Source organism: Eschrichtius robustus, chromosome 3 (assembly GCF_028021215.1).
Source record: "Eschrichtius robustus isolate mEscRob2 chromosome 3, mEscRob2.pri, whole genome shotgun sequence".
Classification (NCBI taxonomy): domain Eukaryota; kingdom Metazoa; phylum Chordata; class Mammalia; order Artiodactyla; family Eschrichtiidae; genus Eschrichtius; species Eschrichtius robustus.
The window spans coordinates 106779811-106805037 of NC_090826.1; the positions used below are offsets into that span (position 1 = coordinate 106779811).

The 25227-nt window shown below is 38.6% G+C and overlaps 1 protein-coding gene across 6 annotated transcripts in view; it reads left to right on the forward strand.

The window, feature by feature from the left end:
* The window catches only part of LOC137762556 (flavin-containing monooxygenase 5-like), a 58545-nt gene extending 35883 nt beyond the window's left edge, over positions 1-22662 (forward strand). For all 6 annotated transcript variants that reach the window (XM_068540619.1, XM_068540618.1, XM_068540620.1 and 3 more), the window contains 7 exons: positions 428-616; positions 2885-3047; positions 4622-4764; positions 7677-7876; positions 11363-11715; positions 17365-17437; positions 19036-22662. In XM_068540619.1, the coding sequence (XP_068396720.1) occupies positions 428-616; positions 2885-3047; positions 4622-4764; positions 7677-7876; positions 11363-11715; positions 17365-17437; positions 19036-19381 (1467 nt within the window). In that variant the 3' untranslated portion in view covers positions 19382-22662. The remainder of the gene's footprint in view (positions 1-427; positions 617-2884; positions 3048-4621; positions 4765-7676; positions 7877-11362; positions 11716-17364; positions 17438-19035) is intronic.
* The last annotated feature ends 2565 nt before the right edge of the window (positions 22663-25227 follow it).

Genomic DNA, 25227 nt, shown 5'->3' on the forward strand with positions numbered 1-25227 from the left:
ACTTCTGGGGGCTGGCTGCACATCTCTCTATCCCAAACATGCTCTTCATGTGGCTAGCTCGGGCTTCCTCACAGGATGGTGGTCTCAGGGTAGCTGGACCTCTTACGTGGCTGCTGACTTCCACCAGAGCCAGCTTTCTAAGAGACCCAGACAGAAGTTGCAAGACTACCTATCACTTAGTCTTGGAAGCCATTCAGTATCATTCCAACTGCATGCTGTTGGTCAAAAGCAAGTCATAAAGACAACGTAGATTCAAGGGGAAGAGACTGCATGAGGGCACAAATACTGGGAGATGTGAAGGGTTTTGGGGGGGGGGACTTTTTTTAATTGGCATTTCTTTCAGAAAACATTTTCAAATGTTTGTTGGCTGTTTATAAACCATGACCTTAATTCTCAAGTTGCTATGAATGCTTTTTATTTACTGCAGGAAGAACCTGAAGAAGGAAGGGCCAGTATTTACAAGTCAGTGATCATCAATACTTCTAAGGAAATGATGTGCTTCAGTGACTATCCCATCCCAGATCACTATCCTAACTTCATGCACAACTCCCAGGTCCTGGAGTATTTCAGGATGTATGCCAATGAATTTGACCTTCTAAAGTACATTCGATTTAAGGTAGGGGATTTCATGGGTATCTCTGTGTTCTGAGTTGTTCGTCAAGTAAATGAATAACCAGTCTCATTTACCGGTGCTTAGATTGGTTTGATATGCTCATGTATCTATCCTATCCAGACTCCACTCTGTGTCTTCTCTGTGTCTGAAAATATTCATGGAAAGGTCCCTCTTCTATGTATTTTGACTGCAGATCTGGGAAGCCACCTTCATTTCATTGCCTTCATTCTATATCATTTGATTACAATAAAACAATGAAGGGAACTGACAGGTATGGGAACTTTAAAACCTTCTGGTTCCACAACTTGTTCCACAACTTGCTGCTTAGCCCTTTCATAGTTTCTGAAGTACTTTCCAGTGCATTATTTATGTGATCACAACAACCCAGTGAAGTAGGTACTGAAAAGTTATGAGGAAGCAAATAAGTTAACTCTGGTGTAGAGGGAAGAACACTGAATTGGGAAGCAAAAACTTGAGTTCTAGTCTTTGCTCTACCACTAATCAACTTGTGACTTCAGACAAGTAAGTTCCTCAATGTTGATGTGTCTCAAGTTTATTTGTAAAACAAGATGATTGTACTAGATCACTTCATTGGTTCCTTCCTGCTGTAAAGTCTTCCATGATATTCCTATCATTCTAAACCACGACCATAAAATAATCGATATTTCTAACAGCTGGCAAAAAGCCCAAATCTTCTACCTTCTGATCATTCTACTAAATCATGACTCTTTCTCTTTAACAACAAAATTAAAATGGCAATATCCAGTGACGACTTCCAAAGTCAGTCATTTACAGACTAGTGGTGCTTCTCTTCACTTCTTTAAACACTTATTGAACAGGTTTGTTACCATACTAAGCACTGAAGACACAAAAACAAAAAAAATTAGTGATTTCACAGTCTAGTTATAGAGATAGAAAAATGAAGAGAAATTTCATTGTAAACATAATTATTAAAAATAAAGAGTTAGGGGCTTCCCTGGTGGTGCCGTGGTTGAGAATCTGCCTGCCAATGCAGGGGACGCGGGTTCGAGCCCTGGTCTGGGAAGATCCCACATGCCGCGGAGCAGCTGGGCCCGTGAGCCACAATTACTGAGCCTGCGCGTCTGGAGCCTGTGCTCCGCAACAAGAGAGGCCACGATAGTGAAAGGCCCGCGCACCGCGATTAAGAGTGGCCCCCACTTGCCACAACCAGAGAAAGCCCTCGCAGAGAAACGAAGACCCAACACAGCCATAAATAAATAAATTAATTAATTAATTAAAAAATAAATAAATAAAGAGTTAGTGATAAATGCCACTGAAATCTATACATTGCAGCTCAAAGGAGGGACACTTAACCCATCAGGGCATGAGGCATCAGGCACCAGGGAAATTTTCTTAGAGGAGATAATACCAAGCTAAATGTTGAAGGGTGAGTATCTCCAAATGAAGAAAGAATGAAAGGATGATCCAGGCAGAAGCACCAGCCTGTGTAAAAGTAAGAACGTGATAGAGAAGAACAATAAATAGTATAGGATGGCTCGGGTATACAAGAGGGGTATCTCTATTAGTCAACCAAGACATTATGGTCATAAACCCAGAAGCACATAGGAACACATTCTTAATGTTTCCTTAACCTGGGTAGAGTAACCCATATTTATTATTATTTTTTAAAGCTAAAAATTGTGCCACTGACTATCCCATCTCACACCTCCTTTCTTTATAGTTACTTGTAAAATGGGCATTTATGGGAGTGAAAGAGAGGTTCATTTACGTAAAATATGAGCCACTGAGATGTTTTTCTACTCTGTTAGGAAAGGGAGCCCTCTAGCTCAGTCACAAGTTTAAGGCCAGACAGTGAGAACAGGACTTGAGGTAAGGAGGCATCAGAGAGTCTCAGGATGTCTGGGGATATGGGGAGGAATAGGCATTTAGTGCATGGAGTGTCTCAGAAGCACAAGAGAAGCCCAAACTTTATTCAAGTATCACATTGCCTTAGGGTATGGTCCAAGAGAACTAGTAATCTGCACTTTTCTAGAAGCAGAGGAGAGTGCAACATTAGTCTGCCAACTCTGTTTTATTTAGCTTGCCTCATGGAAGTTTTCTCACTCTGACCACAGCCCCAAACAAAGAAGATCTGATTTGTGGAGTATGAAAATCAAATATCCCTGCATGAGGCCTGTTATGTGGTATCAGCCCTTTGTGTAACCCTCTGCAAGGAGAGTCCTGTCAGGGAAGATGTCCACTATATAGGCTGTGGTTATAGTCTCCTGTGGCTACCCCTTTTCTTTTCAGACCACCGTGTGCTGTGTGAAGAAGCAGCCTGATTTCTCTACTTCAGGCCAATGGGAGGTGGTCACGGTATCTGAAGGGAAAAAGGAGGTGAATGTCTTCGATGGAGTTATGATTTGCACTGGCCATCACACCAATGCTCACTTACCCTTGGAAAGCTTCCCTGGTAAGTAGCCTACAAGGAAGGAAGACACTTGAACCATGCCTGTGACCTGATCCCTAAAGAATGGGAGGATTGTTGTCTGAGTGATTCCTACCTTGGGATGAAATAAGGCTTATCCTAATTCTGCATATTCTGGGGTATGGGGTACCCCAGATGATGGGGTAACTTGTATTAATGCTATTTAGGAGGTAGAGATAACAGTTATTTGGGGGACTAGAGGAAAATTAGAAGGCTCTATATTTAGTTTCACAATAATTTTAGTTTTTTTAAGGATAAAAGTTGATCTGCATTAGATTGAATGAGGGATTTTTTTCTTTTTTAATTTTTATTGGAGTATAGTTGATTTATAATGTTGTGTTAGTTTCTGCTATACAGCAAAGTGAGTCAGTTATTCATATACATATATCCACTCTTTTTTAGATTCTTTTCTCATATAGGTCATTACAGAGTACTGAGAAGAGTTCCCTGTGCTATACAGTAGGTACTTATCAGTTATCTATTTTATATATAGTAGTGTGTGTATATGTCAATCCCAGTCTACCAGTTTAGGTGTCCCCCCCACCTTTCCCCCCTGGTAACCATAAGTTTGTTTTCTACCTCTGTGAGTCTATTTCTCTTTTTTAAATAAGTTCATTTGTACCATTTTTTTTTCAGATTCCACATATAAGCAATATCATATGATATTTGTCTTTCTCTGACTTACTTCACTCAGTATGACAATCTCTAGGTCCATCCATGTTGCTGCAAATGACATTATTTCATTCTTTTTTATGGCTGAGTAGTATTCCATTGTATATATTTACCACATCTTCTTTAACCTGAATGAGGGCTTTTTTAGCAATCAAGGAAATAAACAGAAATATTGAGTTTCTAAGGAAGAAAATAAAGCTTAAAGAAAGAGTTTAATTACAGTCTTTGGCCTGGATTTTCATTCTGAGAGGAAAAAAGCACTCTATGTATAGTTTAGAGTATATAAGAACATATATACTCCAATTGGAATGGAAGTAGATATTTACAGATGATGAAAAGAGGGGGTGGGGGCTGGGCAAAATAGGTGAAGGGGATTAAGAGATACAAGCTACCAGTTATAAAATAAATCAGTCACAGGGTTGTAATATACAGCACAAGGAATATAGTCAAAAGACTGTAATATTATAATAACTTTGTATGTTGCAAAATCTATAAAAATATCAAGTTACTATGCTGTACATCTGAAACTGATATAATATTATAAGTCAACTACACTTCAATTTAAAAAACAATAAAGAGGATGAAAAGACAAAAGAGAATGGAGGTTTTTGGAAGCAGTTTGGATTTGTGAGTCCACAGGTCTAAAATACTAACAGATCCTGAGTTAAGCAGACTACTTATAATAAGGAAATCACAAGGTTCCACTCTGAGGCTATGGGAAAAGAAAACAGGCAAAAATATTCAGAAAGGCAAGAGTGCACCTGAGTAAAAGGAGAACATACAGAGAATATATGCATAAACTCTACACACTGCAAAAAAAAAAGAATGATTTAACAAATGATATCAGATAAACCATCACCCAGTAATTATTTTCCCTTCTCTTGCAGGAATTGAGAAGTTCAAAGGACAATACTTTCATAGTCGAGATTATAAGAATCCAGAGAGTTTCACTGGAAAGAGAGTCATTATAATTGGCCTTGGGAATTCTGGAAGCGATCTGGCTGTGGAAATTAGCCACACAGCCAAGCAGGTTTGAATTAGTAAATTATTTACTTTGCTTCACCAAGGAAGCTGCAGGTGGACCCAGCAGAGTGTATGGATACCTGCACACAGCCCATCAGTGCCAATGGCAAATGCAGGGCTTGGTTTCACTGCCTCAGTTGGCAACATTATGATTGATGATGTGATGGAGCCAAGGTTACAAGTTAGATTCCCATCATTCATTTGGCCTCGCACTAAGGAATTTGGTCATGACCACAGACTGTGCTCATAATCTCACTCAGCTGTCTCTTCAGATTGTGCCTCTGGCTTTTAAGAAGACCAGGTGATTGCTGGGAGAGCTTGTTAGAATGCAGCGTTCGGAGTGTGGATCACCTGTTGGCCAGCAGAAGTGCTATGCTCTTATCTGAAGGAAAGTGTACTCAGTCATTGAAAGCTTTTCACTCATAGGATGGTGGGGGAATTTTCCTCTTCACTCTTCTTCACTCCCCAAATGGAAAACAGAAGCAGTCTAATCCTTCTAAAGACAACATGGATATCAGTATGAAAAGCATCCACACTCTAGCACATGCAAGCAGCTCTCCCCAGCCTTTGCATACAATTAGGTAACACAGGATTACATTTACTCTAAAGCAATCTCTATGTCCTTGACGTTTTTTGGTTTGCTTGTTTTGTTTTTTGTATCATAGCTTTTTTAAAAAATAAATTTATTTATTTTAGTATTTATTTATTTATTTTGGCTGCATTGGGTCTTTGTTGCTGCGCACGGGCTTTCTCTCTAGTTGCAGTGAGCAGGGGCTACTCTTCGTTGCAGTGCGCAAGCTTCTCATTTCGGTGTCTTCTCTTGTTGCGGAGCACGGGCTCTAGGCGCGTGGGCTTCAGTAGTTGTGGCACGTGGGCTCAGTAGTTGTGGCCCACGGGCTTAGTTGCTCTATGGCATGTGGGATCTTCCCAGACCAGGGCTCGAACCCGTGTCCCCTGCATTGGCAGGCGGATTCTTAAACACTGGGCCACCAGGGAAACCCTGTATCATAGCTTTTGAACTGGGAAAAAAGTATCTTAATTATAAATTCCTAGAAAAAGACATCATTAATGTATTTTGTTATTCATGTCTTTATTGAATCATAATTTTGTTGGCAATACGTAAATGCCTGGTTGTTCTTCAGTAACTTTAATTAAGTTGTGCTTCTCCACAAATTGTTTTTAAATTATTTTTAAAAAATGAAATTTAATGCCACAATTTTGTTAAATGAACTTTACCCACAAACTCCATTCAGTAACACTTCTCAGGCCTATCCGCATCTATCCCCACAAAACTGATTTCATATATTACTCCATGAATTAATTCAACAAGCATTTATTAGGAGATAGGTATATAAACAATAAAGGGTATGGGTGCTATGATAAAAGAATGTACAAGGTATGTGGTGGGGACCGAAGGCATGAGCTTTCTTTAATACCATTGGCTTGTTAAATGGTCAGTTATAGAGGAGCTGGGCCTTACAAGCACTGAGCAATTGTAAATTGCCAAAGAACGAGGCAGCAAGAGCGGGTGGAGGTAAGGTGGTTGTGTCTGAGAGAGCTTTGTGACGTATGTATTTTTGTCACTATTTTATACATAGAGAACTTTTTAACTGAAGCTCTGAGCATTTACATTACTCATAACCTATATTGAAAAAGTTATATAGACTGCACACAAAACTATTTGATTTCTAACATCACGCAGGCTCTTTCAATTGTGACACGTAAAAGTGCTTATTTATGATAGCGGTTATGGTCACCATCGGTGAGAATATATGTATGAAGTACATGATTATCCCTCTATAGACCGGTCACCTTTTAACATGAAGGGTTAGACAAAACACCATAAAACAATGCACTTATATAGCTTACAACCGTGGAAACTATCTCCAGAGAGTTTTATAATATAGAGAAAGTGATGCTTTTGCCAGGTAGTTGAATACCAAACTTTTATCAGCTCTGAATGTGGACTTTAGCCAGCAGATAACAGAAAGACAGACCAGCTTCCTGTGGTTCTACTTGCAATCTTCAGTTTTTCCCTTAAATAATCGATGAAACATTACTTAAGCACAGGCTTTGGAGTCAGTCAGACTTAGGTCGGAAATTCAGCTCTACCATTTAGTAGCTACATGACCTCAGGCAAGTTATTCATCCTCTCCATGCTTCTCATCCATAAAAAGGACATAACAGTACCTACCTCAAGAGGTTGTTGTATTGATTAAATAAAAATATAAAGGACCTAGTACAGTGACTTACAGGTTACAATTCTCAACAAAAGGAAGTGATGCTGATGATAGGCTGGGGACTAAAGGGTGTATATGCTCTACCTCCCACCTTGGAGAAAACACATTTGGAAAGATAAAAGATAAGAATATATAATGTTAAATATCAATATAAATAAGTTTTTTTGTAATAATGTAAACAATGTCAAAGGCAAAATAAAGACTGAAGGTTTTGGATTAAATGATGTCCAGTTGCTTTCAGCTTTACTGTTCCACGATTTTAAATGAGTTGGACAGGTGACAAGTGCTAGAGAAGTTCAGAAGATGGAGAGAAAATTATCAGCCAGAACAGTCAGTGGTATCTTCATGGAGGAGGGAGACTTGATCTGGATCTTAAAAATGAATAGGCTTTGGAGAATGAAGGGGATAGGGGGCTTTTCAGGGAGGCATAATGACATTAAACAGAAATGCACTGGTAGTTCAGAGCAAGACATAGTCTTGGTCAGTGACTACACCAATTTAATTGTAAGCTTAGTGCTTGAGAAGAAAACGGCAGGAAATTTAAAAATATATATATTGCCAGGGAATAAAAAGCCAGACTAATGAGTTTGAACTTCATCCTGAAGAAACTGGATTCCCATTCCTTCAGAGAAATGAGTCAGAGAATGGCAAAAACAAACATTTTTTTCCCATGCCTCAGGTTTTCCTCAGCACCAGAAGAGGGGCTTGGATCTTCAATCGTGTCGGAAACTATGGATATCCTTTTGATGTGTTGCTGACTTCTCGATTTCAATATTTTATGAGGAAGATTTGTGGTCAATCATTAGCAAATACATTTTTGGAGAAAAAGATGAACCAAAGGTTTGATCATGAAATGTTTGGCCTGAAGCCTAAACACAGGTATGTTCCCAGGCTGGGAGGTGGGCAGTAACAGCCAAGACAAAGAAAAAGGACTGTTCACATAGGCTAATAGTATAGCTACCTCTATCTGTACTTTAAGCAAATCCACAAAATCTGAGATTAGATTTCTACCTTTCCCCCACAGAAGTCCAAGATCTACTGGTCTGTAATTTTCAGGCTATAATTCTCCTTGGCATTAACCATTTTATCATTCCCTGAGGTACCAGTTCTTTTTACATGATGCCCAATAGCAACAACAAAATGGTAGTAGAGGGCAGGGCATCATTCATTCATTCATCCAACAAACTGAGCATCTGTTATGAGCCAAGCATTACACTGGCATGAGAATACTGAGACTAAAGACCTAATAGTAATACTAATAGTAATAATAACACCCTACCTTTTTGAGGACTTAATGTAAGACAAGCATGGTACTAAATGAGTTACGCGCATTATCTCATTTAATCCTCACAACAGCCCTATAGGTTGGTACTACTTTGATCTCCATTTTGCAAATATAAAAATTGACACTTAGAGAACCTAATTTGCCCAATATCACACAAGTAATACATGACAGGCTGGAGAAATGGATATTTCCTTTAATACTCTAACAAGAAGACAGACAATAGAATATGATAAGGAAATGCATGGATTCCTGTATGTATGAAGGATAGGAGTCCTCACACAGCCTACAAGGTAGACTGTGATAGCATTTCCAAAGGCTGATTTTAAATGCTGTTTTCCCTTCTGACTTTTATTTTATTTTATTTTTAATAAATTTATTTATTTATGGCTGCGTTGGGTCTTTGTTGCTGCACATCGGCTTTCTCTACCTGTGGCGAACAGGTGCTACTCTTTGTTATGGTACTTGGGCTTATCGCGGTGGCTTCTCTTGTTGCGGAGCATGGGCTCTAGGTGCGCAGGCTTCAGTAGTTGTGGCATGCAGGCTCAGCAATTGTGGCTCATGGGCTCCAGAGCGCAGGCTCAGTAGTTGTGGCGCACATGCTTAGTTGCTCCGCAGCATATGGGATCTTCCTGGACCTGGACTCGAACCCGTGTTCCCTGTATTGGCAGGCGGATTCTTAACCACTGTGCCAACAGGGAGTCCAATGTTTAGGTTTACTTGCTATAAAATAGTAAGTACAATATGCACCCGTATACCCTTCACTTAGATTCACCTATTATTCACAGTTTACTATATTTGCTTTTTCCCTCTCCCTCACTGGAGATAGATAGATTCATACATATATAGCATCCATATATACATACATGTATACATACAATTTTTTTCTGAACCATTCGAGAGTAAGCTGCAGTCAGTAAGATATTTTACCCTACATTCTTTAGCATATATTGCCTAAGAAAAAGGGCATTCTTCTACATAAACATAATTATCACACTTAGAAAATTTAACATTGATAAAAATACCATTACCTAATATATTGCAAATTCAAATTTCCCAAATTGTTTCAATAATATTTGTAGCTTTTTAAAATTTTTAGCCGTGCCGTGTGGCTTAAAGTGCAGAGTCCTAACCATTGGACTGCCAGGGAATTACCTGTAGCTGTTTTATTTTTAAATCCAGGATCCTATCAGGTATTACACCATTGCATTTAGTTGTCATATCTCTTTAATCTCTCAGTCTGAAATAATTCTCTCTTTTTTTGACATGGATTTTTTTAAAGAATTGAAGCCATTTGTTTTGCAGAAAGTCTCTAAATTTGGACTTTCATAGTTGTTCTTCCTCTATTATATTTAGGTTAAACAATTTTGGTGTGAATACTCATATGTTATGTTGTGCCTTCTTGGTGGATCACATCAGGAGCCATATGATAGCAGTTTATTGCATATTAATGATGTAAAATTTGATCACTTTGATTAGGTGTTATCTACTAGGTTTCTTTATTGTAAAGATATTTTTTCCTTTGAAATTAATCAGTGGGGTGATATTTTGAGACTGTGTCTGCCAAGAACCTTTCAGGCATTTATTTCACCCAATTATGGAAACTGTAGCATCCATAACTTTGGTGATCACAAAATATATTGAGGTTATATGGCATAATAGAACAGAGTCAAACAAATAGGGGAAGGAAGTAGCATTCTAATTATAAATACAAGGTCTTGGAATAGCAAAAAATACATTATGCTCTGAGGCTGCACATGGTTTGGTTTGGCTGGACTATAGGCGAAGATGGAAGAGTGACTGAGTACATCTCCTGGTTCACTGGGCAGATACATGAAAATGTTTGTATGCTCTGCTAAATAAAAAGTTTAGAATGAAGACAGCCCAGAGCCATTGAAAGATTTTAAGCAAGTGAGTGACATAATAATAAATACATTTTGGAACAATCACTCCAAAAATGATGTAGAAGATAGATTGAAAGGGGATAGAGCAGGAGGCCCTAAAGACAGCTGTAATGGCCCAGGTGAAACAGAATAAGTAAAACTATTCTGGGGATGTTAAGAGGAGAAAGGGTGGCCTTGGTGATCAGATGTAAGACTCACAGTTTTGTGGCTTGGGCAACAATGTGGATGATGGTACTGTTAGTGAAAAGGAGTAAGTTTGGAGAGAAAGATGAAATGATGAGGTTGGAATGAGAACAAAATCTGTACCTAAAGGTTTGCGTCAAAGAATTACTAAATGCAGCAAACCAGTAATACTGTTTCAACATATCTTGTTCCTAAGAAGAGGCCAGCTCTGTCTGAACGTGATGGGCTGAGGATTCTCAGAGCCTGTTAACACAGGATCCAAGTATTCACACTGCTTTTAGAAAGGTCCAAGGTTCTGCACCTTATCCTATGCTATTTCTAGGAAATAACTACTTACCATGCCCAGAGTATCTCAAGGGAGTTCATAAAAAAACATTTTGATATAAATCCTAAAATCCTAGGCTGTGTGACCTTGGGCAAGCCACTTAACTTCTTTAGGCCTCAGTTTCCTCATCTATAAGACCTGGATAATGACAACTGTCCTGCTTCCTTCGTTGGGTTTGCGTGAGACTCAAATACGTTAATGTATGTAAAAACAGTTTATAACTCTAAGTCAGTATACACATGTAATTTATTATACCGTTTGGAAAATGATGGTCCAAGCCTAGCTCTTGGGCCTTTGAAGCGGAAAAGAGACTCAGCAGAATGCTGATAGTCCAGTTCTGCAGATTTCTTGACATATGGATAGAAGCTACTAGACTGTGGCCTTATCATATCACTGAGAGCATTATTAGTCCTTGAGAAACCATGCATGTACTCTTCAAATAAAACAATCCTTCCCTCACTTCTCCAACACCTTCTCTTTCAATGCCATCCAGGGTCCAACTTTTACTCTGAGATCCTTATCTTTATCAAGCTGGTATACATTAGACCTTTCCCAAATATCATGAATAAAGGGAGACTATTGGCATATTGATTAACCACCTCAATCAAAATAGAATTTTATTTACATGGCAATGATCTCTCTCGTTTTTCCTTCTTTATCATCTTTCACAGAGCTCTGAGTCAGCAACCAACCATAAATGATGATCTGCCAAACTGTATAATTTCTGGCTTGGTGAAGGTGAAAACAAACGTGAAGGAATTCACAGAGACAGCGGCCATATTTGAGGATGGCTCCAGGGAGGATGACATTGATGCTGTTATCTTTGCTACAGGCTATAGCTTTGCCTTTCCTTTTGTTGAAGATTGTGTCAAAGTAGTCAAAAACAAGATATCTCTGTATAAAAAGGTCTTCCCTCCTAACCTAGAAAAGCCAACTCTTGCAATTATAGGCTTGATCCAGCCCTTGGGTGCCATTATGCCCATTTCAGAGCTCCAAGGACGCTGGGTCACTCAAGTATTTAAAGGTAAGTGACCATGCAAGATGACTACCTAATTACTTAGTGGTTTGTTTAATTATGTTTATGTTCTTGCTTATAAATAGCTGAGACAGTATGTATGATTGTAACAGTGCCTGGCACAAAATTAGTGCTCAAAAATTAATTTTTGAGGGAATATAAAGTAGTAACTTATAATCATGGACATATAGCAGAATCTCCTAGGAAGTTTCCCTAAAACAGACATGCTTTTCCTGATGGTGTTTATTTAATAAGTCTGGTGTGGGACTGACATAAGATTGCTGAGAAAATGTTCCCCAGGTGATTCCAATGTGCACTCCAGATTAAAATCCACTCATCTAGATTTTAGACAACAGATACATATTTGTGAAGCAAAAGAATTTAATCTTCTTTCATTATAGTTAGAGAAAGTCAAATATAGAAGTGCTGTGATTTCATTTCAGACAAAAATTAAGAGCTGGTTAAAGACTAGTCCAGAATGAAGAAGATTCAGCCACTCAAAGTCTTACTTTCCCCCCCTTTATATTCCCTCTTTCAGAAAGTTTTGGCTAGGAAAACATGAGAAAAAACTTTGAGGTTTGGGATAGCAGGCTCAATATGAATCAGCAGAATGATGTGGCTTCCAAAAGACTTAACTATATCTGGCATTATTAAAAAACTATAATGTCCTGGAATTTACAACTGTTCTTCCCTGAACTGGTGAGACCACACCCACAGACATTTTAAAAATGAATCTGGAGTATGTTAAAAGGAGAGAGACAAGAGTGGTTAAGGGGTTTGAAAATGTGCCATTTGAAGTACAACTAAAGGAGCTGGAGAGGTTTGGCCTGGAGAGGATAAGATTTAGGGGAGATATGAAAGTTCCCTTCAGATACCTGAATAGATGCCCCATGGCAGAAGGTTTTATATATTTGCTTAGTATCACTTCAAAGGGTCGAACCAGAAGCAAGGAGTGAAATTCTGAGAGTTTGCACAGTATCAGCTTAACATTAAAAATAAACTTTGACCAGGCCAATATGAAGCAGATTCAAGCCTCAGAATAGGGAGAAATCAGATGACTTTTAAGGTTCCTTCTAACAAAGAAGTCCTTTGATTCTATGGTTACTATAATAAAATTTGCTACCATTACTAATGTTTAATTAAAACTATTCAAAGTTCTTGTTGAGGGACTTCCCTGGTGGTCCAGTGGCTAAGACTCCACATCGCCAATGCAGGGGGCCTGGGTTTGATCCCTGGTCAGGGAACTAGATCCCACATGCTGCAACTAAAGATCCTGCATGCCGCAAAGAGGATCCTGCGTGCCACAACTAAGACCCGGCACAGCCAAACAAATAAATAAACATGTTTTTTAAAAGTTCTTATTGAAATTACAGATTCTTCTTACCTATTGAAGATCCTCATGGTAGCAGAGAAAAAAGAAGCAATGATGTTAGAGTTGATAGATAAAAAACTTTTCCAAATTCCCCAAAGTTCTTTCATTTTTTTTTTTTTTTTTTTTTCAATTTTTTGGCTGTGCCATGGGGCATGTGGGAATCATAGTTCCCCAACCAGGGATCGAACCCATGCCCCCTGCAGTGGAAGCATGCAGTCTTAACCACTGGACTGCCAGGGAAGTCCCAAAGTTCTTTTATTTCTTAATTCCTTTTAATTCTATCCAGTAGATCATGTACTCCTTGAGCAATGGACCAGCAATCCAATGCAAGTAACCCGTTAAGTTGGCTTAATTCCAGTCATATAAAGTGGATCTTTTAATTGGGTCAATTAAGTAAGAGGAAAAAGTTGCATTAAAATAGGCCACGACATCTTGTACACTTTGAACAACTGAGACTCTTTTCCAGGACCAAGTGAACCATTGAGAGGATTAGGGAAAATGAGTATTTGGAAGATTCTGCATTATGGCTATAGGATTAGGGGATCTTAGGGGAAATGTACAAAAAGCCCAGTTTCCTCTGCTAGCAAATCTTAATGCTAATCCCTCTAGCTTTCTTCTAACACTTGGAAGGAAGGAATCATCAGAGAATCCCTATAACTTTATCAAGTTTCCAAAAGGAACCCTGAGTTTTTTGTTCTACTGTCTGCCTACCAAATCCTTGCTTTCTCACCTCTGAATTCTGCTTTCACTGTGCCAGTTTTAAGACCTTAGAATCAGCTAGTTTCTCCCATTCTTTCACACCTGCCCAACTCAGCCTGTCGTCTTCCCTGGCCTGTCCTTTACCCACCAAGCCTCGTTTCCCTTCTTCCTTTGTCCTCTACAATTACTCTTCTCTTGTCAAGAAAATATTCCACTCTTTTATAGAACACTGAACCCACTTGCTTGCCTTGACAGAAATCTAGTTTTCTTTTGTCTCATTTGTAGCCCTCTCAAGAGCCCTTGCAAGTGTTCCACTTTCATTTAGTAGCTTTCTTCCCTTGCAAACCGTATGAAATGATACCAATTCTCTGGATCACAAGGAGGCATTATGTCATACCATGGCATTCAAGTTCCTCCACAAATTGGATACAGGCTGCTTTCTCAGGCCCATCTTTCACTCATCTTTACCATCCATCCTACAATCTTCTAGATGCACTGAATGACTTACCCACTATACAGCAAACACAGCAGGTACTCTTGTACCCTGTGCCTTTGCTTCTGCTGTTCTCTCTGCCTGGTATGCCTGCCCTTTACTCATTATTTGTGTGGAAAAAGCCTGTTTATTTCCTCCCTCTCTTTGTAGTATATTGAAAGCTCTTTAAGTAAAAGAATCATGTTTATTTGCCTTTGTCTTCCAACACTAGACCAGTGCCTAGCACATGGGAGGTAGCTAATACATCTCTATTCAGTGAATGCAAATTTATTTTTGGAGGTTTTCTAAACTCTATAGTAGAAAGTTCTTATCTGAGGATCTCAGCTTGTGAACTACCTTCTCAATTTCCAGTCATGGTAAAAGGCTGGACTGGACTGAAAGGGCAGAATGACAGCCACACCTCCTTTGTCTTGTAACATTATCTTTACATTTAATGTGCAGGGACTAGTCAGGACTACATAAATACAATCTGCCTTAGGCCTGAGAGCCCACTGAAAGACTTAGTTCCACAGAGTTATAATTCAGTCTCACCCCATTTGAACCTTGTCTTGCAACCCTTAGGAAATCTCTGAACTTCAGTTCCACACTGTTCTTCAACAACATTCTTCAGCTAACATTTATTGGCCTCTTAGTATATGCCAGACCCTCTGCTAGGTGCTGGAGATGCAAATATGACCAAACAGAAAATTCCTATCTTTATGGAACTCAGAGTCAAGCAAGGTAGACAAGTAAACAGACATTTAATGTGTTCATTCATTCAGCAGGTATTTACTATATCCTAAACAAGGGTCCAATAACAATGTAGAGGAGCTGGCTATGGGAGCAGGAAGGAACAAGTACCCAATTCTCCCTACAACTGCAAATAAACCATAAAAAGTAAGCGTTTACTAAAAGGACAAGGCCATCTTGACCATAACAGAGAAGAGAACAATTAGTAATATTTATGCAAAGTTAGAGAAAATGACAAAACAAGCCAAGTCCTGAGAACTATAAGGAGTTCAGAATTATGGAAAACAAAGTGTTATAGGAATTAAAGAAAATGAAGCTGGAGATATTTATAGAGGCAAAACCAAGAAAAATCCTTAGGTGCCATGCAAGAAGTTCACATTCAATGTAGGCAATAGAAAACAATTGAAGGATTAACTGGGAGAGGGAGAGTCAAATCAGATTTGTAATTCAGAAGATGTATTAGAGGGAAATGAAATGGGAAATAGGTCAGTTGCGAGCCTGTGACAAAAGTCCAAGAAAGACGTAATGAGGGCTTTAAACTAAGGTAAAGGAATACAAGGAGACAAATTTGAATGAAATTTCGTTGGTGAATTTGAAAAGATTTGGATGGAATGTATGTTGGAGATGAAAGCGAGAAAAAGATTCTGCTCAGGTTCTATGGTCATTGATGTAAACTGGTAATATAAGAGGAGGAACAAGATAGGAAGGAGGGAGATACATATGGTAAAAATGACATGTGCCTGAATGAGGAAACACTGCAACAACAGTATCGATTGAATTAAGAACTGCACCACCGGATACAGTACATATCTTTATATATTCCTATCTATCTACCTATCTAATTTATAGTGATTTTTTGTTTGGTTGGGTTTTTGTTTTGTTTTGTTTTTTGGATGAATTGGCTGCGTCACAGGCAAGAAATGACCTCCTCCTCCATAATGTTTCTAGCTAAGAGAAGTAAAAATTACAGTTGTTCTATGAGAAATAATTTGGAAATCAACTCTCAAACTGTGTTTCATGAGCATCTTAAGACCTGTGATTAACTTCAAATGAAGCATTTCAGTGATTCCTCATTGACTTATGAACATACGTAATAATTCCCAAGGCTAAAATGAAAAGAACACATGGCAAAACACAGAAGGCTATTTCTTGAGTGTTGAATTTGAGTCTCATGTTTTAAGAGGGACACACCAGGATAGTTACTAGAGTGTGCCCAGAGAAGGATAACCAATGTGGCAGAATGTGAAACCTGTTATATGGGGAACTGTTAAGGCTTTAAGGCTGATAATGAAAAGAATTAAAGAACTTATGACAGTTGTTCTCAAATGGTTCAAAGGCTGTCATTTGTTAATACTAGACTCCTTGGCCCCAGAAGGCAGAGCTAAGTCCACTAGTGCCAGTTGCATAGAGCCAGGTTCTGGGGTCAATGAAAAGAATAATGTTCCAGCAAGTAGAGCACCCAAACAATTAAGTCATCTCCTCAGGTGATGAGATCCCCATCACCAGAGATATTTAAGGAGGAATGAGATAACCCCTTGAATGTATTTGTAGAGAGAAGGATTGTATTAGGTAAGATATATTCCCATTCTAAAATTACACGTTCCAGAATTTTGTGGAGTAACACTTTAGAGTTGGGTGTGGCTAAAGTTTTCTACATGGCATAGTGCCTGTAAATCCGGGCATAAAGCTAATCATTTAAATTGAGAGTTGTCTATGTCGACTTAAATACTATTCTACCTTTGTCTAGCCATGTCCTTGGAGTTAAATTTCTGCTACTGGAACTGTTCATTGGTGCTTAAATTTATCTGTTAAGATTGCGTATTATGAGTTGCCCTTGACCTTACCCCTCACTCTCAGTAAATAAAAAAATTTAGAAGGTAAGGCTTATCTTCCATGGAACTTTAGGCATAAAACAGGACTGAGAGTTTACTTTTACCTCCTTCTCCCTGTGGTATAAAGCCTCTTTGTTATTAAGAGTACAAGTACAGATGTGTTTCCCATATTCCCACCACCCTTTTACTTTGTACCTCATTTTCCGTATACTTTTAAGGCCATTTATCATTTCCTCATGTCCATATTTCATTTCCCAATTGAAAGACTATGTTAGGGAGGAGGCAGGTATTGGTTGGAAAGCAGATTAGGAGAAATATCTTCCAAAGGCAAAGTAGAAAAGAGTAAGCTACTGAGGTTAATATGATTATATTCTGGTGGTGGTAGGCTAAGGTGATCAAGTGAAGGTGTAACCTCCTTGGTACAGACAACTAGCCTGTATTCCTTTGAATTTTCCATAGCATGGTAATTGTTAATAGGATTAGTGTTCATACTGAGGTAATTTTACACTTAAAATTTTGATTTTCCTCTTTAGGGTTAAAGACATTGCCTTCACAAAATGAAATGATAAAAGAAATAGCTAAGGTTCAAGAGGATATGGCCAAAAGGTAAGAGTTCTCCCAAGAAGACAGGTGGTTAATTTTTCCCAGTTAGTTCTTTTTTTTTGGCAGGGGCTGCATTGGGTCTTTGTTGCTATGCGTGGGCTTTCTCTAGTTGCGGAGAGCAGGAGGCTACTCTTCTTTGTGGTGCATGGGCTTCTCATTGTGGTGGCTTCTCTTGTTGCAGAGCATGGGCTCTAGGCACGCGGGCTTCAGTAGTTGCAGCATGTGGGCCTTAGAGAGCACAGGCTTGTAGTTGTGGTGCATGGGCTCAGTAGTTGTGGTGCGTGGGCTCTAGGGCACGCGGGTGTTAGTAGTTGTGGCACATGGGCTCAGTAGATGTGGTGCACAGGCTTAGTTGCTACACAGCATGTGGGATCTTCCTGGACCAGGGATCAAACCCGTGACCCCTGCATTGGCAGGCGGATTCTTAACCACTGCACCACCAGGGAAGTCCCCCCACTTAGTTCTTCATAAGAGCAATGTTGTGCTGTATTTATTGTCCTTGTGTTCGTTTAAGGATTTAGATTATATTTTGAAGGAAAAGGAAATAATAGTTTGTGACAATAGAATAGAGAATTACCACCAAGTGGTTTGAATATGGATGGGAAAGGAGAGAAAAGCTTAAGAAAATTCTATGTTTAGGGCCTAAAAGAAAAGTCAAGTAGGAAAAAGCACATGGAGAGAAAACCAGGTATATTATTTTGGCAAGGATTACTTGAAGGGCTGTTAGAGCTACCAGAGGAAGGAAGGGTAGCGATGAATTAATGAGAGGTAGATATGGTTAAATTAAAAATCTGTAGGTAGATTTACAAATCTGCAGAGGCCACTTTGCTGGCTGTCATGTGACAGCGTACTCAGGTCACAGTGGCTCTTGGTATGAGTAATCTATAGGATCTGGGAAGGTGGTACCATCAGCCAGTATTTTAGTGCTTGGGTGGACACATTTAGCAATCTGAATTTCAGAACTTGTGCTTATTCACTTGGTGATCTTTATTTGAACAAAGTTGATGTAGATGAAGTTCCTAAATTTTTGTGGAAAAGTCAGAGGCACAATCATCCCATGCCCAAAGATGTGGTTTTCTTCAACTGATTATACCAGCATAACTCTCCCTTCTGCAAGGAGGAGAAAGACAGTTTTTACTTAACCCTGATACCCTTTCTAGGTGCTCTCCTATTTTCCTCCTTCCTTTCACTGCCAAACTTCTACAATATATATTCTACATTATATATATTGACTTGTAATAGTTTCCTCTTTGTTCTCAGCTTATCTATTTCTTCCACATCCTTCAAGGACTTATCATAGCTCTATTTTAACTACCCACTTCTACATTTCTATTTAGCAGTCTAAAACCACGTGATTTACCATAAGTCTTATATTCTTGTCTGTTTCGTGTGAAGTCTTACATTCTTCTGTTTCACGTGTATCTATCTTATCTAGTTCAGTAGATTATAAGGCCCTTAAGAATAGAGACATGTCTTTTCTTTCTTCTCTATTTTCTACAGCTGCTAGCCCAATATTGAGCCAAGAGCAGATAGAAAGCATTGACTAATGGATGGATTGACTGAACTGTTAATAGGCATGCCTTCTGTCTTCTCTGCTTCAGGTATGTGGACAGCCAACGCCATACCATTCAGGGAGACTATATAGATACCATGGATGAGCTTGCTGATCTGGTGGGCGTCAGGCCCAATCTGCTGTCCTTGGCCTTCACTGACCCCAAACTGGCATTACAGTTATTTTGGGGACCCTGTACTCCAATCCAGTATCGGCTACAGGGCCCTGGAAAGTGGGATGGAGCTCGAAAAGCTATCCTCACCACAGAAGATCGTATCAGGAAGCCGCTAATGACAAGAGTAATTGAAAGCAACAATTCCACAACTTCAACAATAACAATGGCCAGGTTTATGCTGGCTGTGGCTTTCTTTGCTATAATTATGACCTATTTTTAGCTGTTCCATTGTCATTGTCCCAGTTTTCTTTGAAAGCTGGATCTGGAGATGCCTTCAGAACCTGACAAGATTGAACAACTCTCAGCCTCACATTGCCCAGAAATCTACTTTTATTTCTCTTTCCAAAGCATTAATCCTTTTTCCTCTTTTCCCTACAGTGAAATCCCACCTTTTCATTTGTACTGACTTACCGCCCTTACTCTTAGGACCCGTCACTTTTTCCTTTCAGTCATTCCTGGACTGTGAGCTCAGATACTCTTTTAGTCATCTTTGTTTTGTCCTTAGCAGAGTTCCTGACATGTGGTAGGTGCTTTCTTTTCTTTTTTTCACATCTTTATTGGAGTAGAAAGGCTTTACAATATTGTGTTCGTTTCTGCTATACAACAAAGTGAGTCAGCTATATGTATACATATATCCCCATATCCCCTCCCTCTTGAGCCTCGCTCCCACCTTCCCTATCCCATCCCTCTACCTCTTCACAAAGCTCCGAGCTGATCTCCCTATGCTATGCAGCAGCTTCCCACTAGCCATGCATTTTACATTTGGTAGTGTATATACGTCAATGCTGCTCTCTCACTTCATCCCAGCTTCCCCTTCCCCACGGTGTCAAGTCAGTTCTCTACGTCTGCATCTTTATTCCTGCTCTGCCACTAGGTTCATCAGTACCGCTTCTTTAAATCCCATATATATGCGTTAACATACGGTATTTGTTTTTCTCTTTCTGACTTACTTCACTCTGTATGACAGATTCTAGGTCCACGCACCTCAGCACAAATAACTCAACTTCGTTCCTTTTTATGGCTGAGTAATATTCCATTGTATATATGTGCCACATCTTCTTTATCCATTCATCTGTTGATGGACACTTAGGTTGGTTCCATGTCCTGGCTATTGTAAATAGTGCTGCAATGAACATTGTGGTACGTGACTCTTTTTGAATTACGGTTTTCTCAGGGTATATGCCCAGTAGTGGGACTGCTGGTTCATATGGTAGTTCTATTTTTAGTTTTTTAAGGAACCTCCATACTGTTCTCCATAGTGGCTGTATCAATTTACATTCCCACCAACAGTGCAAGAGGGTTCCCTTTCCTCCACACCCTGTCCAGCATTTATTGTTTGTAGATTTTCTAATGATGCCCATTCTAATGGGTGTGAGGTAATACCTCACTGTAGTTTTGAGTTGCATGTGTCTAATAATTAGTGATGTTGAGCATCTCTTCATGTGCCTCTTGGCCATCTGTATGTCTTCTTTGGAGAAATGTCTATTTAGGTCTTCTGCCCATTTTTGGATTGGGTTGTTTGTTTTTATGATATTGAGCTGCATGAGCTGATTGTATGTTTTGGAGATTAATCCTTTGTCAGTTGCTTCGTTTGCAAATATTTTCTGCCATTCTGAGGGTTGTCTTTTCATCTTGTTTACAGTTTCCTTTGCTGTGCAGAAACTTTTAAGTTTCATTAGGTCCCATTTGTTTATTTTTGTTTTTATTTCCCTTATTCTAGGAGGTGGGTCAAAAAGGATCTTGCTGTGATTTATGTCATAGAGTGTTCTCCCTATGTTTTCCTCTAAGCGTTTTATAGTGTCTGGCCTTACATTTAGGTCTTTAATGCATTTTGAGTTTATTTTTGTATCTGGAGTTAGGGTGTGTTCTAATTTCATTGTTTTACATGTAGGAGTCCAGTTTTCCCAGCACCACTTATTGAAGAGACTGTGTTTTCTCCATTGTGTATTCTTGTATCCTTTATCAAAGACAAGGTGACCATATGTGCATGGGTTTATCTCTGGGCTTTCTATCCTGTTCTATTGATCTATATTTCTGTTTTTGTGCCAGTACCATACTATCTTGATTACTGTAGCTTTGTAGTATAGTCTGAAGTCGGGGAGCCTGATTCCTCCAGTTCCATTTTTCTTTCTCAAGATTGCTTTGGCTATTCGGGGTCTTTTGTGTTTCCATACAAAATTGTGGAATTTTTTGTTCTAGTTCTGTGAAAAATGCCACTGGTAATTTGATAAGGATTGCATTGAATCTGTAGATTGCTTTGGGTAGTATTGTCATTTTCACAATATTGATTCTTCCAATCCAGGAGCATGGTATACCTCTCCATCTGTTTATGTTATCTTTGATTTCTTTCATCAGTGTTTTATAGTTTTCTGAGTTCAGGTCTTTTGCCTCCTGAGGTAGGTTTATTCCTAGGTATTTTATTTTTTTTGTTGTGATGGTAAATGGGATTGTTTCCTTAATTTCTCTTTCTGATCTTTTGTTGTTAGTGTATAGGAATGTAAGAGATTTCTGTGCATTAATTTTGTATCCTGCAACCTTACCAAATTCATTGATTAGCTCTAGTAGTTTTCTGGTGACATCTTTAGGATTTTCTATGTATAGTATCATGTCATCGGCAAACAGTCACAGTTTTACTTCTTTTCCAATTTGTATGCCTTTTATTTCTTTTTCTTCTCTGATTGCTGCGGCTAGGACTTCCAGTACTATGTTGAATAATAGTGCCAAGAGTGGACATCCTTGTCTTGTTCCTGATCTTAGAGGAAATGCTTTCAGTTTTTCACCATTGAGAATGATGTTTTCTGTGGGTTTGTCATATATGGCCCTTATTATGTTGAGGTAGGTTCCCTCTATGCCCACTTTCTGGAGAGTTTTTATCATAAACGGGTGTTGAATTTTGCCAAAAGCTTTTTCTGCATTTATTGAGATAATCATATGGTTTTTATTCCTTAATTTGTTAATATGGTGTATCACATTGATTGTTTTGTGTATATTGAAGAATCCTTGCATCGCTGGGATAAATCCCACTTGATCATGGTGTATGATTCTTTTAATGTGCTGTTGGATTCTGTTTGCTAGTATTTTGTTGAGGATTTTTGCGTCTATGTTCATCAGTGATATTGGTCTCTAATTTTCTTTTTTTGTGATATGTTTGTTTGGTTTTGGTATCAGGGTGATGGTGGCCCTCGTAGAATAATTTGGGAGTGTTCCTCCCTCCACAATTTTTTGGAAGAGTTTGAGAAGGATAGGTGTTACCTCTTCTCTAAGTGTTTGATAGAATTCGCCTGTGAAGCCATCTGGTCCTAGACTTTTGTTTGTTGGAAGATTTTTAATTACAGTTTCAATTTCATAACCTGTGATTGGTCTGTTTATGTTTTCTAATTCTTCCTGGTTCAATCATGGAAAGTTGTACTTTTCCAGGAATTTGTCCATTTCTTCCAGGTTGTCCATTTTATTGGCATAGAGTTGTTTGTAGTAGTCTCTTATAATCTTTTGTATTTCTGTGGTGTCAGTTGTAATCTCTCATTTTTCGTGTCTAATTTTATTGATTTGAGTCCTCTCCCTTTTTTTCTTGATAAGTCTGGCTAAAGGTTTATCAATTTTGTTTATCTTCTCAAAGAACCAGTTTTTAGTTTTATTGATCTTTGCTATTGTTTTCTTTGTTTCTATTTCATTTATTTTTGCTCTGATCTTATGATTTCTTTCCTTTTACTAATTTTGGGTTTTCTTTGTTCTTTTTCTAGTTGCTTTAGGTGTAAGGTTAGATTGTTTATTTGAGATTTTTCTTGTTTCTTGAGGTGAGCTTGAATTGCTATGAACTTCCCTCTTACAACTGCTTTAGCTGTGTCCCATAGGTTTTGGAACATTGTGTTTTTGTTGTCATTTGTTTCTAGGTATTTTTTGATTTCTTCATTGATCTCTTGGTTATTTAGCAGCACACTGTTTAGCCTCCATGTATTTGTGTTTTACTGTTCTTTTTCCTGTAATTGATTTCTAATCTCGTAGCATTGTGGTCAGAAAACATGCTTGATATGATTTCAATTTTCTTAAATTTTCCAAGGCTTGATTTGTGATCTATTCTGGAGAGCAATCCATGTGCACCTCAGAAGAAAGTGTATTTTTCCATTTTCAGGTGGAATGTCCTAAAAATATCAATTAGGTCTCTTTGGTCTATTGTGTCTTTTAAAACTTGTGTTTCTTTATTTATTTTCTCTCTGGATGATCTGCCTATTGGTGTAAGTGGGGTGTTAAAGTCCCCCACTACTATTGTGTTACTGTCGATATCCCCTTTTATGGCTGTTAATATTTGCCTTATGTATTGAGGTACTCCTATGTTGGGTGCATAAATATTTATAGTTGTTACGTTTTCTTCTTGGATTGATCCCTTGATCATGATGTAGTGTCCTTCCTTATCTCTTGTAACAGTCTTTATTTTAAAACTATTTTATCTGATATGAGTATTGCTACTCCAGCTTTCTTTTGATTTCCATTGGCATGGAATATCTTTTTCCCTCCCCTCACTTTCAGTCTATATGTATCCCTAGATCTGAAGTGGGTTTCTTGTAGACAGCATATATAAGGGTCTTGTTTTTGTATCCATTCAGCCAGTCTGTGTCTTTTGGTTGGAGCATATAATCCATTTACATTCAAGGTTATTATCAATATGTATGTTCCTATTACCATTTTCTTAACTGATGTGGGTTTGTTTTTGTGGGTCTTTTTCTTCTCTAGTGTTTCCCGCTTAGAGAAGTTCCTTTAGCAGTTTGTTGTAAAGCTGGTTTGGTGGTGCTGCATTCTCTTAGCTTTTGCTTGTCTGTAAAGCTTTTGATTTCTCCGTCAAATCTGAATGAGATCCTTGCCAGGTAGACTAATCTTGGTTGTCGGTTTTTCTCTCTCATCCCTTTAAATATGTCCTGCCACTCCCTTCTGGCTTGCAGAGTTTCTGCTGAAAGATCAGCTGTTAATCTTGTGGGGATTCCTTTGTATGTTATTTGTTGATTTTCCCATGTTGCTTTCAATATTTTTTCTTGTATTTAATTTTTAATAGTTTGATTAATATGCGTGTCAGCGTGTTTCTCTTTGGGTTCATCCTGTATGGAACTCTCTGTGCTTCCTGGACCTGATTGATTATTTCCTTTCCCATGTTACGGAAGTTTTTGACTATAATCTATTCAAATATTTTCTCAGACACTTTCTTTTTCTCTTCTTCTTCTGGGACCCCTCTAATTCAAATGTTGGTGTGTTTAATGTTGTCCCAGAGGTCTCTGAGACTGTCTTCAATTCTTTTCATTCTTTTTTCTGCTCCCTGCATTTATTTCCACCATTTTATCTTCCAGCTCACTTATTCGTTCTTCTGCCTCAGTTATTCTGCTATTGATTCCTTCTAGAGTATTTTTAATTTCAGTTATTGTATTGTTCATCACTGTTTGTTTGCTCTTTAGTTCTTCTAGATCCTTGTTAAATGTTTCTTGTATTTTCTCCATTCTGTTTCTGAGATTTTAAATCATCTTTAGTATCATTGCTCTGAATTCTTTTTCAGGTAGGTTGCCTATTTTGTCTTCATTCATTTGGTCTTGTAGGTTTTTACCTTGCTACTTTGTCTGCAGCATATCTTTTGTCATTTTTTTTTTTATGGGTGGGGCTGTATTCCACTCTCACTGGTTGTTTGGCCTGAGGCATCCAGCACTGGAATTTGCAGGCAGTTGGATAGAGCCGGGTCTTGGTGCCAAGATGAGGACCTTTGGGAGGCCTCACTCTGATTAATATTCCCTGGGGTCTGAGGATCCTTGTTAGTCCAGTGGTTTGGATTCAGAGCTCCCACCACAGGAGCTCAGGCCCAACCTCCGGCCTGGGAACCAAGATCCCGCAAGCCACGTGGCATGGTTAAAAAGAGAAAAGAAGGAACAGTACAATAACAATGAATAAAAAACAAAATAAAATTAGAAAGATAAAAAATGTATTAGGAAAAATAAAAATATAATTGAAACAACTGCAACAAGGTAAAACAAAACCACAACAGAAAAAAGAAAGAAAAAAAAGGGGGGGGGGAAGAAGACAAAAGGAGCAGAA